Source organism: Panicum virgatum, chromosome 7K (assembly GCF_016808335.1).
Source record: "Panicum virgatum strain AP13 chromosome 7K, P.virgatum_v5, whole genome shotgun sequence".
Taxonomy (NCBI): Eukaryota; Viridiplantae; Streptophyta; class Magnoliopsida; order Poales; family Poaceae; genus Panicum; species Panicum virgatum.
The window spans coordinates 35,140,763-35,159,690 of record NC_053142.1 but is presented as its reverse complement, the minus strand read 5'-3'; the positions used below and the strand labels follow the sequence as shown (position 1 = coordinate 35,159,690).

Genomic DNA, 18,928 nt, shown 5'->3' with positions numbered 1-18,928 from the left:
TCGAGGCGTCCATGCGTTGTGATTGTCGTTTGGGGACCGGATGGCCTGCTGATTGCTGCCTTGGTGGGGACATGTTGCCCTCGGCATCAGGTAGCTGCATCCGCATCTGCCAACCGTGGCTATCCTCCAGATCATGACGAAGCTCTGAACGCTTTACACTGTGGCACTGTCTCTGTGAAGCACGCAGACAGTGCTGTGCCTGTGCTTCTTCAGAGCTGCACGCTCGTCTGCTGTTCAAGAGGAACAAACCCATCTGCGCTGGCCATGCCTGCTCGGAAAGCAACGGAGCACCGCCGTTCCACGGGGCCGCGGCGGCCAATGGCGATGCTTGCTCGGAAGCAACACAGCAGTGCCGAGCACCCGGCGCTGCAACTGCAACGGGACGAGAACGAGACGGCCGATCCAAACGCCAGCCGGGAGGTTTGGAACCGCCGGCCGCCGCCGAAGCCCCACAAGCCTGCGGCGAGACCGCAGGCGCCGTCCAGCAGCGCCGCCGCGCGATCCATGCGTCGGGGCAGGAAGACGACCAAGTCAGGGTGTTTTCATTTGAAATCCCGGCCGTTCGTGTTGGATCCGACGACTGTGAAGGACCAAGGGGGTGGACGGTAAACGAAATACCGTCCACCCCCGACCTGGGCGGGGACTCCAGGAGCGCCTCCTCGGCTCCGTGCCTCCGCTCGCCGGAGCGGCGCCGCGTTCCAGCTGCTCCTCGGACGCGATGCAGTCGCTTCTCGCCTCCGCACCGCGTCCTTTGGCTCCGCCTTCTTGGTGCCGGCTCCCAGCTCCCGATGAGGCTTCACGACCGTCCCCGAGGTTGCGGCCGTTGCATCCGCGACTTGGCGGCGTCGGCGTCGGCGCTGGCTCGACCACCTGCCGGGCCGCGGGGGAAGCAGAGAACTCGGTGGCCATTCCCGACGCGGCAGTGGAGGTGGAGACCGTTCGCCGACACTTCCCAGCCCGGCAGCCCGACGGGCCGGGTATCGAGGGACGAGCAAGGCCTCGCCGCGCGCTCCGGCCAGGCCAGCCGTCGACGTCGCGTTCGCGGAAGACACTGCCCCGCCAGCCTCTCTCGGCGTTCGACGGAGTCACCGCTCGCCGCCACGGGAGGCCAAAGCAGCGTCGACCTCGAGCAGCGCGATCACCCAGAGCCAGGAGACAGGCTCGTCATATGCCTATTTTATACCAAATCCGGAATCTGGACCGTCCGTGGCTGATCGGACGGACACCAGGGACCTAAAGGGTGGACGGTAAATGAAATACCGTCCACCCCTGCGCCGCCGCGGGGGCGGCGTCCTCTCTGCTCCGCGCGGCACCTCGCAGGGGAAGGGCGGCCGGCCGCCGCCGCTTTCCCGCCCAGCCCCCGGCTTGCAGCGACCAAGGGATGCGCCGCAGCAAGGCCTGCAAACGACGCCGTCACGGTGGCTTTGGTCCTCGCCGAGCAGCCTGTTGCCACCCCGGCCGCCCAGACGCCGCCGCGCGCCTCGATGACCAAGACGTCGTTCCGATCGAGCGCCATTGCGGCTGCCGGTGAGGCCTCGCCAGGAGCTCAGAACGCCATCGACGCCGCGCCTGGATGCCGAATGCGGAATGCCAATGCCATCCTGGGTGGGTTGCCCGTCCATGCCAATGCCGACGTGAGTTCCTCTTGCTCCAGGGCGACGGCGTCGTCATATGTTTCTTTCGCCGCGACCACGAGCTCCCCGGCTCCAGACGCGACACGCGAGAGCTGCGATCCTGGCGGCTTCCAACCCTTCTGCTGCAGAGGCAACCCAGCGCGCTCCAACCCTGATGGCGGAGTCCAACCATGGGGGGGTTTTGCACCAGCGAACTCAGAATCAAGTGCGTCCGTGCGAGCCCTTTTTACAAGGCAGTTAGGTGCAGTTTTCTGAACTCTGCTCAGTAGACTTTTTTTTAAGACGAACCGGCATTCCGGCAAGAGTTTTGCGGTTCTTGTATTAATATAGTAGTAGAGTGAGAACAAAACAAAAGGACTAAGCTAAAAAGAGATAAAAAGGTTGAGATCTAGCCTAATCTCAAGACATGCCAAGCGCCAGGCACAAGCTTCCTCCTTGATTTTTGCAAGCAACGTTTGGACTAAGGACTCTTTGTGTCGGAAGATTATTCCATTCCTCTCATCCAAATTTATCAGAAAATGAGCAACAAAAGCAATCGCATCGTCTTACTGGAAAGATATGTAGCTCTCCTAACTATTCTCAAGAGAAAAGAAAAGGTGTAGGCTGTGAACTTGCAGTTGCAGTGCTATGGCTGCATCCACATGTGATTGGACTTTTACATCACAGTCACAGTAACCGTAACTAGGCTTTGCTTTGCTATGCAACACGGCGACGGGAAGGGATGTGCAAAAACCACGGAAATTTCACCGTCTCTTCATCTCCATGCTCATTACAGCCAAGAACCTGCCTCATTCTCGACAAGTGCATAGCAACACACCCAGCCTTTTGAATTTTGATCCACAAAAACGGCACGTGAAAGCCCATTGAGGCAACCTAAAGCAGCCTACGCGTACCAAACTGAAATTTGGCACTCGAAGTTATAAATCCAATACAAATTGTCCGTGCAACTGAAGAAACATGCTGACTCAATCAGTCATAACGAAAAGGTTCAGCCCACGGACAGCAGCAAAACGACATAATCTTTCAGGGCAAAATATCAACAAATCACCACAGAGCATCGGCATAGAATAAAAATCATACCCTGCGCTTTTCAATCTCTTCATTTGGCGTGGCCTAAATCCAAACATTACGTTGCTCACAAGGAGAGTTTCGCGGATAGACCACCAGAAAACCACACCAAAGAGCAACCTGACACAAATAATGCTCAGGCATAGAAAATCTGTGGATATATAATTTAGAGTAGCCAACGACAAGTAACATGGAAGATGTCTAGACTTCCAACCAGACAACATGGAAAATTGATTGCAATCTCTAGCTAGATTCAGAATTCAGAAACCACCAGCCTAGCATACAGATAGAGATTTTTTACTAAGCATCTATCACCATTGTCCTCCAAAAAGTCCTCAAGAGTGCAGAGAGCTTTGGCTGTCTCATTTTGAAGTTGTCTTCTCCTTGGTCTTTTGGATCTTCAGAACCTTCTTCACGATCTTTTGCTCCTCAACAAGGAAAGCACGGATGATCCTGTAATATGGGAATGTTAGGAGATGGAATGGACAGAAGATACCCAATGCTACTATGCTAGTCAGCATCAACAGATAAACCATGAAAGCGCACTAACCTTTCCCTAACAGCCTGACCAGATAGAACACCACCATAAGGACGGTTCACGGTCCTCCTGTTCCTGGATAATCTGGACCTCTTGTACTCAGCGGGCCTTAGATGAGGTATCTACAAGATATCAAAACAAACAAGGGTTATAACCTATACATGAACAAGCTCAATAACAATACACAGCATGAAACAAATTTGTACAATCAAGCAATGTATTGCTTGCAGGACGTTATTATTACAGTAGCAAGAGACATCTCAATAACAATACACAGCATGAAACAAATTTGTACAATCGAGCAATGCATTGCTTGCAGGACGTTATTATTACAGTAGCAAGAGACATCCTATGAATCTGCAACCCCGAGCTTGCCTGCTCCAAGAATATTCCAAAATTCCAAAACACATAAAACAACTAGCAGACTATTACTGCACCAGCGACAGATACAGACATGAGAAAGCAGCAAACCATTAAGTCAATCTGTCATATCAATGCGTTATCTGACCACTTTGCAAATTAAAGGATTTTCAACCCATGGATGTGACCAACTAACATCGGACATACAGTCCAAGAAGGCTAGCAACAAAGCCATGAGCGCCTTCTTCCTATATGGCTATATCTGACACTGTGGATTATGTCTTTGTTGATTATAAAGACACCTTCTCAACTGTCAGATTTAAAGACCATATAACCATGTCTACTACTGTTGCAATCAATACGTTCATAAGACAGCAGGTCCGATCTATCACTAAGTAAAACAGAACTGGTGCATAGGTGCCATGTCAAATAGGCCGGTAACTAAAAAACTGGGCACCTGATTCACATTATCACCAGGGACTAATCCAATCCAACAAAACTGGTAGGCTAAGTCAAAGCCACACTATCGCAGCACGAACGACACCGAGGCTGCTCTACGGTTTCCAATTGGAAGGGAGAGAGGGCCGGGCTTACCCCCTGGATCTTCTTGCCGGTGACGGGGCACTTGGGCCCGCTCGCCCTCTTCTTGGTGTACTGGTACACGAGCCTCCCTCCTGCGGCAATCGCGTCGTAGCAGTCAGATACGATACGAGGACGGCGGAAGAACTCGACTCGCAGCAAAGGGAATCGGGGCCAGGGCGGAGGGGGATCCCTCACCTGGGGTCTTGACGACCCTGGTCTGGTTGGACTTGGTGGCGTAGCTGTGCCTCTTCCGGTACGTGAGCCGCTGCACCATGGCGTCGACCTCCCTCTCCCCCCTCCCTCTCTCTCTCTGCTCGGGCGCGGCGGTGGCTGAAACCCTGGGCGCGTGAGCTCGGGGAGATGGGGCGGCGCGGAGCGGATAAAACGGAGGGGTCCGAGAGCTGACCTAGATCGGACGGCTGGGGATAGCTTGATCCAAGGGCCCGCGTTTGGCTCAGCCGATGGTGGGCTTGGGCTAGGTTGCTAGGATAATAAGGGACTCAATCTAAGAGTGGGTCCAGATTGTAAAATTACCCAATGACTCGAATTGAAGTTTCTATAGTTTGCACGGAGAGGTTGGTTTACACCTGATCTCCCCGGATAATAATGCATCACATATTCACATTGCCATCGGGCCAACCGCGTGCCTCGCCGCGGCGGATCGTCGCGAGAACATAGCCTCAACCCGTGAGGTTCGGAATTTTGACTATTAATTACTTGTATTAAATGAATGCATTTTACAAAAGAATCTAACGAGGTTTTTGACTGCACGATTAGAAGATGGTTGCTGTAGCATTACCATAGCCAATCACTGATTTTTTTTGACTTATTAGATTCGTCGTGCAAAATTACATCCATCTGTCAAAAAGTTTTGCAAATAAACTTTATTTAGACCTCCATGCATGAAAAATTCTTCGAGTACTGTTCATAGCACAAAACAACCAATCGGGGCAGCGTCGAGCCTGGCACTGGCGCCGATAGCAGCTGCAGTGACGGTGGCGGCTATCCTCCTTGATCGTAGTCGTAGCTGCTCATGCGGCAAGGTTCCTTGGTCTCCCGTCTGGCCGACGACGAGAATGGCTGGACGCCGAGGTCACCCGACCCAGCAGACTTCTCACACTAAGTCTTCTCCACTTCAGATTTTATATTTTGAGTCTAAACTAGTCAAACAAATCGGTTCATAGTGTAATCTAGTCCAATTTGTTCCGAAACAATTTTTTTGTTCTGAAACAATTTTTTAATTGTTTCATCAATACAAAAAATTATTTCGGGATAAAAAAATTATTCCGGAACAAAAGATAGTTATTAGATTTTTTGTGATAATTTGACTGTCAGTCACACGTCTGACTCTTGATATTTGAAGAACGGACGCAGGGACCGAATAAATAAAAGTCAAGTTGAAAGGTTTAATCCGGATAAATATAATAAAACTAAAAACGATACACGTTACGTAGCTAGACGTGGGATTAGAAACTTGAGCACTGCCATGTTCAACTGTTATTTGAGTATGGGACTTATCGCACATCATGAATGGGACGCTCTTACTTCCATTGTAGCGAGCATACGGAACTGCGGAAGCAGAAAATAGCAGGAGCTCATGCAACAGTAACATCGGACAGGTCACATGTTCTGTAGTCTAACATCAAATAGTATCTTGTTGGATACAATGAACAAACTTGAGAAACTCACAGCTTGTCCTCATACATCGTAATCTTCCAGATGAAATTAATTGTCTTCTGGAAACCATCCCATCCAAGGTGTGTATGGAAAAGACTCTCTTATAAATGGCTGGATGCCCGCCTCTGTTCCATAATTTGTTGGATGGAGGTTGCCCAAGTCTTGAATCTTCGAGCTATTTAAGTGGTAGGCCAATCCTCTTCTCAACGTATGACTCAAGAAGATAACCTCCTTGTAAGGGTGAAATCCAAGAAAATCAATATAGCCACCAGGGTTATATCTGCCCCACCTTCCAAGAAAATTAACAAAACCACCAGAGTTATTATACTTGCCCCTGCTGTTGGTCTCGGTAACATTATCATTGTCCGAGTCCCATTCAAACCTGCCCTCTACCGCTTCCTCACTGTTACCATCTTCATACTCAAATCCCTGCTCCTGACTGTTAATATCGTGTAAAGTCCAGGGTCCAGGCCCGTCAATTATTTGACACGGCTCGATACTACAAAAATCCTTGAATACCCACTCCATTCTGCCACTCGATTCATCAAGAATATATATCGCAAAATGGGATGTCAAGTGATGCACAGCACAGTACACCCCTTTCACTGATTTTCCCAAATAATGATTTGTGTATGCCATCCGCTCGCAATATAAAGGTGGCTTGATTACTTGATATTTCCCATTGGATAATGATATTCTACAAGAATAAAATATTTTGAGAAGTAGTAATAAACGACAATTGAATTTTCGTTTCATTACTATAGGTATAGGAACAAAGATGAATGACAATGCCAATGAAGTGAGTATTTACCTCATAACAAACTTGTTTTCGAACTTTGAGATCATCTTCATAGTTCAAACTCATATCAATAAGAAGAAATGCTATAATCCTTTCGTTATTGCATAAGCTTTAGAAACTGAAGGGCCCCAGCAGGACACTTGGTCGATCCTTCTTTTTTTAAGCATTTTGCACCATACATACTTTTGTTTCTCCCTCCCTCCCTCTCTCTGTTGGGGGTGTAGGGGCGGCGGCAGCTGAAATGTTGGGCGAGTATACTTGGTGGTATGAGGCGGGGAGCGGATAAAAGGGAGGGATCCGGATGTTAACCTAGATCGGACGGCAGCAGATAGCTTGATCCAAGGGTCACTACAGGTGACCGCTTCAGAGTGGAGTACCAACATGTGATACCCTCATAGTACGCTTGTTACTATTTTGCAATGGCATGTTTGGAGTGTCATCAAGTAAAATCTCATGAATTTGTTTGCCCTTCCCGTTGGTCTTTTATTATTTATATGTTCCTGTTTCAACTAGCTATTTCATAAGGTACGAATATTCAGGGCTTTCACGACATGGTCACCAATGGCACCATTTCTGTTCAGAAAATTATAAGCAGTCGTCGGGAAAAAAAAAGGTTGGCTGTTGAGATGTTTCCATGGTCCGTGGCTCTGTGTCCGGCCCGTCGGCGTTTGGCACAGCCTAGGCTTGGGCTAGGATGATGCACCACCCGCAAACGCACTTGTGCGCCACAAAACGGCCTCGGGCCAACCGTGTGCCTCGCCGGCCGATCTCCAATGGAGAACGTGCCTGCTGTCGCTGGCTGAGAGGATAGCTGTCTCTGTGAAACTGCGCGTGTCCTGTAAACTTTTATTTGGAGCTCGGTTACACAATCGCCAAGCAACTCAAGCTGAACACAAGGTTACATGCATACAATACAAGACGTGGATCGATCTCAGCGTGCCCACTCGTCTTTGATTGGCACGATGCATTCTCTGTACAAGCTAGTATTGCATTCTGTGGCGAAATCGTTTGCACCCTAGGCAGAAGAGCTCTTCAAGCCTCAGAGATTAAAAAAAGAAGAAGTGCTAAATGGAAGCGGAGGAAATAGAGAGCGAAAAAGTTCGAGAAGAGAAAAAAATCAGAAGAAAACCAAGAGAATTGGAAGCTCTGGGGTCGACGAGGCAGCGAGCGATCAGCACTTGTTGTGTATGGGGTCGGAGCCTCTCCGGACCCGGCGCTTGCTCATCCTGTCGGGGTCGAACACCGCGGAGGCGGGGGGGCCGCCGCCCGCCGCGGCCTCCCCGCTGCTGGACGCGTCGAGCTCGAGCCCGGCGCGCGCGCCGCTAGCCGCAGCGGCGGCGGTGCGGCTGCCGCTGCTCCTTGGCCGTCGCTGCAGCTCGGGCGGCAAGGCGCCCCGGGCTCCCGTCTGGCCGGCGGCGAGAGCCGCCGCGGGCACCCGGGCGCCGCGGACCACGGCAGGGCCGGAGCTCAGGAGCGCGGCGAGGACAAGAGCCGCCAGCGCCGCGAGGCTGAGGACTCTTCTCATCCTCTCCACTGCCATTTTGCAACAGCCGGCGGCCGGGGGCGATCGATGCTCTGGCGGATTGCCAGCTGCGGTGCGCTACTGCCGTGCCGGAGCCTATCTCCGCGACATGAGAACAATGGCGATGAGAGGAAGCTCCGGCTACCATGGCATCTCTGCGCTAAGCTGTTTCACAATGCCCCGCCGCCACGGCGCCACCTCACGCGCCTTTGTTCCGGTGGTGATATAGGGGGTGTCCAGTGCCCTCTCGTCTCGTCTACGCCGGCGTCTGTACCAGCGACGGGGTGAGGAGGTGGAGCAAAAGCAAGGCAACACGCTACTTTTTTTCTTTTTCCCCCCTTCGTACTATACTTCACTTGAGGTTGTGACTTGTGAGGGCTTGCTTTGCTTGTGATGTTGTGCTGCTGTGCATCTGCCTGCAAACCCCGTGGCTATCGGCTTTGGTGCAAAGAAACAGAAGCAGAGCACAAAATGATTGAACGAAATACTGAAGGATTAGCGTTAGCGCTTGGATCGCAGGGAATGAAGGAAAGGGAAGCGGGGGCGTGCCCGCGAGGGAAAAAAAAAAGGATTGTGGGTGGGTCCGAGGCCAAAAGCCAGCCCCGTTCAAAGATCCAAAGCCGAAGCCGAGAGAGAGCCCGCCACGCCGCGCGGCGGCGAAAGGGCCCTCCTTTGCTGCCTTGCCGGTCGCGGGGACATTCCCCCTCCTCTCCTTCTCTCCTCTCTTTAGCTTTCTTTGGTTAAATCCCCTGCGGCTGGTTTTAACTTAAAGCACTGATCGATCGCGGCATGACATGCTAAGGAAACAGGCGTGGGGAAGGTACACGTACATCATAACATCAATACGTGTGCAGCGAACCCCTATGGCGAAGAGGAGCCCCGGGACTCGTTCCTAGCCAAGATCGCTCCAAATGGGCGCGTGCCCACCTTGGTCCGTGCTACAAACTTACACGGTTACACTGCGACGGCTCGGATACATGGACTTTTTTTTGTTGTTGTCTCCAGAGACGCGTCAGATGTTTGCCTCTTCCAAGGGCAAGGTTACCTCGAGGGTTCCGTCGCCTCGCCGGACCGTCAGGGTCACCTCATCTCCGACGCCGTAGTCGTCCAGAACCCTCAGCAGGTCGGATTTGCCCTTCACCTTTTTCCATAGATGACGGTACAAGAAGGATCAGAAAGAAGAAGGGGATTCATAAGACTGTCCGTCCACAACCTTAACAGCCTGCCGGCCGTGAGACTAGAGACCGAACAGAACATCCAGAGGCACTTACAGGTTTGCCGTCCACCGCGGTGACGACATCTCCGAGAACAATGTTGCCAGCGAAACCCCTGCCGGTAGGAGCCAGACCTGCTTTGGCTGCTGCGCTGCCCGCAGGAACCTACAGAGAAGAAACATCTGATGGGATCGGGGGGGGGGGGGGGGGGGTACCAAAGAGTGGCAGTGCAGATAAAACATTGGCCGCATTGCTGATTTGGCTGATACTAGTAGAACAGAAGGCCACAGCGGGTTCAATCTACCTTCAGTATAAGAGCTCCGTTGCGAACATTAAGCTGATACGCAATGGGATCCGGAGCGAAGTCCACATTCAAGCCAGCACGGCGGACCTTAAGAGATAAATGTGAAAAAAACTTAGACCGAAGCAAATGAAAGAAACTAAGCATATGCCTCGACAATGAACAGACACAAATGATCTAATAAGAAAACAGCTCAATTTAGAAGACCCTTCAAGGCATGGCAGAATATATACAGTACAAGTGATTAGTAGAAGTGAATATATACAGTACAAGGCATTGCAGAATATAGCCAGTATAACTGGTTTTAGTTAGAAAAACTCAGACCAAAACAGTTTCAGTGTCATTGAAAAGGTTACTATACTGTTCAAAGAACCTGATCAGCTGAACCTTACCCTCCTACAATGGACAAATTTCCATACCTTACTTTAATAATTAATAAAAAAGGAAAAAATAAAATAAACTTGCTAAGGAAATAATTGTGTACTGGGCACTTTTGAAATATAAAAAATTGCATGCAAACATTTAAAATGGCAACAGTTTGTTGATAGTTATATCTCACTGAAGGACAATGTTTTAAGTTTATGCATGACAGAAAACTTGTCTGACATGTGGGATCACAGCTAGCAGGTAGTTGCAAGGCCAAGTTCAGAAAACTTTGGAGTATGAATATGATAATGTGACTGAAAGATAAGCAGACAACATACTTTTCCAAACTGAATTAGTTGAGGAGCAATTTTAAGTACAGTTGATGATGGGATGGCAAAGCCAACACCTGCAGATGTTCCTGCAACATCGAGGAAACAGTGGCATCTTAGGCTAACCCTTGAAACTACATAATCGTAGGTTAAATTAAATATAGTGGAATCTGATTACGCACTACCAGGTCAACAAAAGCAGGAAAAATGTAAACTTATGGTCTAGTTAGCAGCTAGGATGCGCAGAACATACAATTATATCATCCCATTTTTATAATAGAATAGTAACAGATAAAAAACTTCTGGCCTCTAGGTGTCTAAGCCAATGTCAAACTAGAAAATTCTAGTCATTCAATATTGTCACAACAACAGTCAGTACAATGAACAAAACAATCTAAAAAATGAAACAGAAATATATGTAGTTAAACTTCGTGATCAGCTAGTTAAGATCAAGGAAGCAACAGTTGTGAGACTACTGTCATATGCTCTTCTCACTGCTATGAACTACAGAGTATAGATGCTGAGGTATGTGAAACCGTGTATACAAAGAACAAACATCTGATAGAAACATCTAATCGTAAGGACCACTTTATGGATTAAGGTACTTGATCATGTTTTGCTAGCACAGTTTTCAGAAATGCAACAAACTTACCTGTCTGTGTAAAAATTGCTGTGTTAATACCAATCATATGCCCCTTTGAGTCAAGCAAAGGACCACCACTGCATGAGGTTCATCAAAATACATGGTTAGCAAACCGTTTTGTAATACCTTGTGTTGAAGAAATCATAGTGCCTGAGATTTAATGAAGAAATACAGTAACATAGTAAAGGTTCTTGATATAGCAATACCTAATGTATACAAATCCCCAATTGCATACATGATCGACATAGGTAAACTGTAATGGATACTAAAACAAGGGTATAAATAGGATAATGATCAAGCATGTATACAGTTTTTTTTTTTAAAAATGATCAAGCATGGATATCAAATGTAGTAGACTAAATACCAAAACATCAAGTACAGAGAAATAGTTAACTGAATAGCTTTCACAAAGAGACTATAATTAAAGTTTGTCAGTCTCACAACTTGACCATGATGTTACAAAATTTCAGAGTAACATGCTAGCCACTGATACAATCATTATGCTAACTGCTAGAGCAGGAATTTGGCTCGTAATCTTTGCATCATGGTGCATAATGCTAGTCACTTAAATGCGTACCACTTCCTCATTTGTATAGTGACTGATACAATCTTGTAAAAACACTATTCACCATTTTTACACTTTGGCAATAGATAAAGATCCTCTCGATGCATTGTGTAAAGTGGTATCGAGTAGAAACCATATGTAAGTTAGGTGGAAAATTACTGACGGGTATGCTTAGGATTGTTTAAGTTCTAGGCTCAGTATAACAGAAAAATAAAAACCAGTTATAACAGAAACATAAAACCAGTACTGAAGAATGCTAGGTACTAGCAGAACAGTAGTTTCTAAAGTGAGTTTTGCAAATTGGAACTGCAATTTTCGTTTGAAGAAGATAATCAGTATAGAAAACATTTTGAATCACATCCACAAACCTGTTACCAGGGTTAATAGCTGCATCTGTTTGAATTCCACCCCCAATTGTCACCCCAGCTTGACTGAAAATGTCTCGATTTAAACCACTGATAACACCAACAGTTAGAGTATGGTCAAAACCAAAAGGATTTCCAATTGCTAAGCATTGCTGACCAACTCTTAGGGCTGATGATTGCCCCACATTAATTGGCTTCAAGAGATCTGTAGGAGCATCGACCTATTACATGTCCATGTATTAGGTACTGAAAGAAAATGACTGGCAAGAATTTTTCCAATTAATAAACAATTATCAAACTTGGGTGAAAATCACAAAAGGACTGTGATTAAATTGGTTGGAAAATGAGAGATGCGACTTTGTGGAAATAAAGGCTCTCAAGTATTTCTATTTTTTTTCAAAGATTTATTGGTCTGCGCCATATGCCATCTGGATCATCTAAATAACTAGATTACTAGACAGATAATTCAATGGTTAACGACAGAAACAATTGGTTGTGACACATGTAGAAGACTGAAATGGTATATGAAATCAATTGAGAATTATATTGCAGAGTATATAAATATTCAACAGCCCGCCTAACAAGAAAAAAGAAAAAAAAAGTAAAAACCATATCCTACAACCTAACTTCTCAAGTAGTCAAGTTCTGGGCTTTCATTTCCAAACACTAGGAAAGAGGAGGGTCTAAATTTCTGATCCTAGGGTGAAAAGGAGGGGAACGATATGGTCTTTTTATGCTCTCTTTATGATGCCATACATTGAAAGTGAGATAAGGATGAGCTATGGTGACAATACTTGTAGGCTATATTTCAGAACACAGCATTAGTCAAAATACATCTTACCTTAAGAACAGCAAGATCTTTAGCACGATCTGCACCAACCAATTTGCCTTCGAAACTTTTCTGTATCCTTTCAAGTAGATACAGAATGCTATTAGTTGTCTACCATATACAAGATGTATCAAAGCCAGTGCAGTTAAGTATTTACCCCTCAGCAGCAAGAATGTTGACACGTGCAACGACTTCACCAGGCTTGGGATTTTTTGAAAGAGCACTGCCAACCACTGTGAAGCACAGAAAAAAAATTGTGAGTCATATTGCTCATAGCCTCATATACAGTGGATTGTGGAGGTGTGATTGTCTCAGATTAATGTACCATGATAATTTGTAACAATATGTCCAGAATCATCCCACACTACACCAGAACCATTTCCTTCAGGGATCTAAAATGGATAAGAAGTTTCATTCAAACAAGAGCTTATCAAACCTTTATTAGTAGTAACAATATGTCATTTAAACACTATCTACAAAATATACCAACAAGAATGGAACAACAAATCAGCAAGTTTTTGTTTAGTACTCTAGTTTTAGCTTGATCAAATTATAAGGAGAAGAAACGATAATGTAGATGATTCTAGTGCTTCTACAGAACATGCAACAATTAACTAATACTCTTGAGTAAGAAGTTGGGACATGAAAAAGCTTTTAGTTTACCTCCACAACGCCAGTTACATTAAGCTGTGGCCGTAGTGTTGCATCAAAAATATTGACGACTGAGTAAGTATTTGTTTCGAAAAGTTCAGCGATCCGTTTCTGCCATTCAGGAGCATGACCCAAAGAGGTGTGAACATCTTTGTGAACAGGCTTATAGGATAAATCAAGGAAGTAGGTTCAACTGAGCACTGACCTCAGTTGGAAATAATGGAGCAGATGGGAAAATCTTAGGAGTCACATCCTCAATTTTGACAGATGGTTCACCCAAAGCAAGTGCTGCAGTAAAAAATGTCAAATTAAAAGAGCCCAAACCATGAACAACTTTAAAGTAACATGCTACAAAAAGGAAACTGCGTGGTAAGGTAAAAGGAGCCAAATAAATTTCTATGAACACCTAAATTACTATGTCACTTAGTCCGAACCTGATAAGTACCTTGAAGAATGTAAGCTAAAACAAAAGGCTGACAAGGCGATAAGCTGCCTCTTTGACACAAGAAACAAGGCTTTGCTTGATATTTCACCAAGATCACATGTTGTTCTCGATGACCTAAAAGATTTATGAAACAAAAATAGGATGAAAATTGGCGAACAGTGAGCATCCATCTCATAAGTAAAAGAAAAGGATTAGAAAACTAAAACTTATCCAATCTGCTAGCAACACCTAATGCATGTACACAAAATGACTAGATGGGGGTGTTTGGTTCCTAGCCACACTTTACCACACCTAATCTTAGGCAAGTTTGACCAAGTTGGTAGGTGTTTGATTGGTAACCAAGCTTAGGCAAGATTCTTTTGGGCTCCACATGTCATAGAAACTAGAAGTGTGGCAAGATTCCCTTAGCCAAGAAAAAAGTGTGGCCTCCAAATTCTTTGCTTGCCTAACCTTAAATGTAGCTAGCAACCAAACATGTACTAGGTGTACTAGTTTTCTTTCTTCTTCTTCTTCTTCTTTTTTTTGAAAAGAGCTAGGTGTAGAAATGGCGTTAAAGCGCTAGTTGTTAAGTAACGTGAATTGTAATTAAACTCTTATCTTGCACTCATGAGAGCCAAAGGGACTCCTAGGTGCCACAAGTTAAACGCATTGTACGAACCACTGAGCCAGCACCCATTACTCTGGCTGAGATGAACAGAAAAAAAAATGAAATTGGATGCTGGAATAGAAGCCGAACCACCAATTACAGACACGAGGAAAGCATGTAGAAACCGAGCACTACTTGATTGTCATTCAACTTTCAACGTCATGTCTCCGGAAAATCAACTCCTAGTGTGCGGAAAGAGATAGCCAAACCTCGGAGGCGCTTCCTCGCCGCCGTGGGTTGCCGAGGAGGCGCCCTCGACGACAACCCTCCGGCGGCTGACGCTCCTGACAGCGCCGCGCGCGGCCGGCGCGGTGGTGGACGCGGCGCAGGTCAGGCACCGCATCCGATGGAGGCCTGGGTTTCCAGAGGGTGTGTGTGTGTCCGTGTGCGGCGCATGAGCTGCAAGTGATCGGAATTGCGCGGTTGGGGATGGAGGGAGCGTGTCCCTTTCGCATTCAAGTCCACAAGGAGTTGTATATTTGTGAACTGGTCCAGGGATGCTACAGCCCACCACGGCCCACCAGGCCCGCCACTCGCGCGCCGCCTCTCCCTTTCCCTTCTGCGATTTTTTTATTTTTTTATTTTACATTTTCGTTTTTTAAAAAATATATTTTTGTTTTCAAAATTTACAGAAATATACCCCGGCCGCCCCGCTGCTGGGCGACCGGGACCTGGTCGCCCCGCTGTGAGGCGGCAGGGGCTTTTCTGCAAAAAATTTCACGAAAAAATTGCGCTGAGGCCCCTGGAGGACCGGTCGCCCGGCAGCGGGGCGGCCGGCTGCCCCTCCACTATTTAAGGGTTGGCTGCCTCCACCCCTCATTTGCATCACTAAAATTCTAGAAAAAAAAGAGAGGGAGGGAGGGAGAGAGGCGAAGCCCTGCCGGATTTTCAAACCGGCGACTGCAGGTAATCAAAATTCTTCTACGCTTTATAAACAGTTTATGTTGTAATTATTTTTGTTGATACAGTAGATTAGCAATCAGTTTAATGAATAGCATTATTGTGTGGCCAGATATGTCGAGCAAGCTTCATTTTCAAGTTCATTATGGTGACTACTATATTTCTCATGATGTGTATGGAGTAGATCTATCAGCTTTTGAACGCAGAGAGTGCGGAATAGATAAACCCTTAGAGAGGAGTTTTGGTTCCATACACAAATGGCTTCACGAGATATTCAATGTGAATCAAAAGACCTATTTCCTAACCGTTCAGACTGTGACGAATTGGGCAACAGAGGGGGATTTCTGGGAGTTGATGCTTATAACAAACAGCGAAGAATGGCGGACTTACATACAAGCAGCTCTTGAACGTGGGTGGCCTTTTGCAATGCTAATTCAGATTCACCAGAAGGCAGGTTATTTCGGTGAAGGGTCCACAAATACATCATCTCATATGAACCAATCAATAGAACAAAAAAATGAAGATCAGAACATACATGTCATAGAATCTGAGCCGCAAGGTATAGCTGGTCAGGTATGAGAAAAAGAAGATCAGAACGTGCATGTCATTCAACCTAAGCCGCAAGGTTTAGCTGATAAGGGGGAGCGGATACCTGGAATAGTGGAAGCTGTAGAGGCTAGAATGATGGAAGAATGTGGGGACTCATCAGACGATGAGGATTACCCGTTGCTAGATGAATGGCGAGACAAGGGTTTTGGAAATCCAGTGATACAAAATATTAGGGGTAATAAATACGAATACAGAGAGAATGATGTTTTTCAGGGGGCAAAGTATCCTAACATTAAAGCTGTGAAGCTTTGGGCTATATTGTTGAGGAAGGAATTCAGATAGTTGTGAAGTCTAACATCAAAGAATATGAGATGAAATGTGTCAATGGTGATTGTACATGGCGAGTACATGCCTACAAGGGCAAGTACAAGACACACTGGAAGTGTTCAATTATTACACCACATACATGCAGATTGACTGCTGTTGCGCAAAATCACCGTAACATCACATCCACTTTCGTGGCCAAGAAGATGTATGGGGTGATTCTCGACAAAATTGATTATGAGCCAAAATTGATAATTAAGGTCATAGACGACCGTTTTCAATACAAAATCAGCTATGCAAAGACTTGGCGTACAAAACAAAAGGTGTTTGAGATGAGATTCGGCACATATAAGGCATCATATGATAACCTGCCTCACATACTGTCAGCAATTGTGCAGAGAAATTCTGTAATAGCGCGATTGATACCTACATTGTACCGAGTTTATATGGGGACCTGAGTTTCTGTTTCGTGTTTTCTTCTGCCTTGGTGCATGTGTGAGGGCATTTATGTATTGTCTTTCTGTTCTGTGTATCGATGGCACATTCTTGACAGGAAGATATAGGGGGACAATACTGACAGCGATTGGAGTTGATTGCAACAAGCAGGTGGTTCCCATTGCCTTTGCTTTTTCTTGAGAATGAGAACACAGAAAGCTGGTACTGGTTCCTTTAACGTGTGAAGATTCACGTTGTTACTGCAAGGCTAGATTTTTGCCTCATCAGTGACAGGCATGCAGGTCTTCTAACAGCAATAAGGTAACTACATGAAGAAAGTCGAGGACAACCTCCTCTATGGCCAGATGTTGTGAGTAGGTGGTGCATAAGGCATGTGGGTGCAAACTTTTATGAGCACTTCAAGAATAAGGAATTTATGAATTTGTTCAAGAGGTTGTACACTCAGAATCAGCAGCGAAAATTTGATGCTTTGTGGCAGGTGCTATATAACATGTGCGCCGAGCTTCTACAGGAACAGGCCTCATCCTCCAGTCGGAGACGTTCAAGCGGCGGACCTTTCACACAGTGGATTAAGGATGCACCTAAGGAGAAGTGGTCAATTCTATACGACACTGGTGGGCGTCGATATGGGATCGAGACAACCAACCACGCAGAGTGTTACAATATGGTAATGCATCATGTTTGTGGTTTTCTTCTTATTGGCATAGTTGAGTTCATCATGTACGGATGCAAAAGGTACTTCAGAGAGCGGTACCAGGCAGCTGCTGTCTTACTTAATGATTCAGGAGTAGTTTTTTTAATAGGGTCACTAAATATATAAAAGAAAAGATTGAAAATGCTCAATATGACAGAGTGGTCTCCATGGGCACAAAGAATCAAAGGTTTGAGGTTTCATGCAAGGACAAGACAGGTCAGGGTGTCCGCAGACAAAGAGTCATTCAGAATTGCTTGATAACTCCGGAAGGCAAGATGTTTTGTAGTTGCAAGAAGCCACAGTTTCTTCACTTACCATGCTCCCATGTCATTGCGGCATGTTCAGAATCTGGGTTGGAACCTGGGGTTTTTGTTTCAAAATATTACAGAAAAAAACCGCTTTGCACACTTGGAGCCATGAGATATATGTCATAGGCAGTCTGGCATCATTCATTACACCAAATATCTCTCCAATGTATATTCCCAATCCAGATGCTAGGAGAGGGGTAGGTCGACGGCAGACACTTCGTATCTGTAACAGAATGGATGAGTCTGAGGCAGGAAAGAAGAAAAAACGATGCAACCTGTGTGGAGCAGACGGTCATACTTACAAGAAGTGCCCTAAAATGCATGAAGATAATGCTGGTGTTGAGGTTGGACCTTCTGGGAATCCCACCGATGGATTGCCTCCGGATTTTGGAGCCCGTCGCGTTTAGATTTCGTTATGTGTGGATATGTATTTGAACCAGATGTATGGATATGTATTCCCACCTGTATGTGGTAATTACATTTTCTTATGTATAGATATGTATTTAAACTAGATGGTAGCATGTAACATTACGAAGATATTTGTGTAGTAAGATTTCTTAGTTGCAGTTCTAAATGTGTAGACTCGTTGAATTAAATTGCTCACTAAATGTAGTGTACTGAAAATAGAAAGGTTGTTACGAACTATAAATTTCCGGTTTGCAATACAATTTTATAAACAATGCTACGATTACAAAGCAGAGGACTAAGGCGTTCGTACTACTAGCTACTTGAAAAATGAAAAGCAGTGGCATGTGCAACACGATAACCTCGTGTTGTGAGCAAAACTAACATGCTTTAGGAAATGTAAAATGCCGAGATTATATGGTGGTGCTTTACTGAGTGCGCCGGGGATATTTTCCCTTCCTAATAGCTTCATGACCTGCTTCCTTAGCACGGCGGGCCCTCTCTCGCTTCCTCTCCCTATCAGCTTCACGTTCCTCTGCCTCCTGACGTTCCACTTCTGCAATTCTCCTCTGAATCTCTTCCTGGTCTTTCTTACACTTCTTCTCCATCTGTTCTTCATGCAGCATTCGTTGCCACCTTTGTGCAGCCCACCTTACTTGACGCTCAACGTGGTCCTTATCCTGCTGAGATTGCTCGATGTCTAACCACTGCACGAAATCACATAGAGGTGGTGGAGTTTTTTCCCAAATCATATTAGA

The 18,928-nt window shown here is 46.1% G+C and overlaps 2 protein-coding genes across 2 annotated transcripts; both read right to left on the bottom strand.

The window, feature by feature from the left end:
• Positions 1–2,815: 2,815 nt before the first annotated feature.
• On the bottom strand, positions 2,816–4,553 carry LOC120642297 (60S ribosomal protein L34-like). Its single transcript, XM_039918757.1, has 4 exons — positions 4,378–4,553; positions 4,195–4,274; positions 3,253–3,362; positions 2,816–3,155 (listed from the first exon to the last, which is right to left on the bottom strand). Exons 1-4 carry the CDS (start codon positions 4,454–4,456, stop codon positions 3,065–3,067), a joined length of 360 nt encoding a protein of 119 aa, XP_039774691.1. The 5' UTR covers positions 4,457–4,553; the 3' UTR covers positions 2,816–3,064.
• Positions 4,554–8,955: 4,402 nt separating this feature from the next.
• On the bottom strand, positions 8,956–14,964 carry LOC120642296 (protease Do-like 8, chloroplastic). Its single transcript, XM_039918756.1, has 13 exons — positions 14,744–14,964; positions 13,878–14,002; positions 13,649–13,731; positions 13,456–13,554; positions 13,118–13,184; positions 12,950–13,025; positions 12,805–12,871; positions 11,967–12,184; positions 11,043–11,110; positions 10,400–10,479; positions 9,699–9,785; positions 9,452–9,559; positions 8,956–9,321 (listed from the first exon to the last, which is right to left on the bottom strand). Exons 1-13 carry the CDS (start codon positions 14,875–14,877, stop codon positions 9,193–9,195), a joined length of 1,341 nt encoding a protein of 446 aa, XP_039774690.1. The 5' UTR covers positions 14,878–14,964; the 3' UTR covers positions 8,956–9,192.
• Positions 14,965–18,928: the final 3,964 nt, after the last annotated feature.

Excerpts from the sequence above, each read along its gene's own strand:
- LOC120642297 (XM_039918757.1), bottom strand. The coding sequence starts at position 4,456 with ATGGTGCAGCGGCTCACGTACCGGAAGAGGCACAGCTACGCCACCAAG. Across the intron at positions 3,363-4,194 it reads CCGGCAAGAAGATCCAGGGG|ATACCTCATCTAAGGCCCGC; the intron begins GTAAGCCCGGCC and ends GATATCTTGTAG. Across the intron at positions 3,156-3,252 it reads GGTCAGGCTGTTAGGGAAAG|GATCATCCGTGCTTTCCTTG; the intron begins GTTAGTGCGCTT and ends CCCATATTACAG.
- LOC120642296 (XM_039918756.1), bottom strand. The coding sequence starts at position 14,877 with ATGCGGTGCCTGACCTGCGCCGCGTCCACCACCGCGCCGGCCGCGCGC. Across the intron at positions 13,555-13,648 it reads CTCCATTATTTCCAACTGAG|AAACGGATCGCTGAACTTTT; the intron begins GTCAGTGCTCAG and ends CCTGAATGGCAG. Across the intron at positions 13,185-13,455 it reads ATGTAACTGGCGTTGTGGAG|ATCCCTGAAGGAAATGGTTC; the intron begins GTAAACTAAAAG and ends TATCCATTTTAG.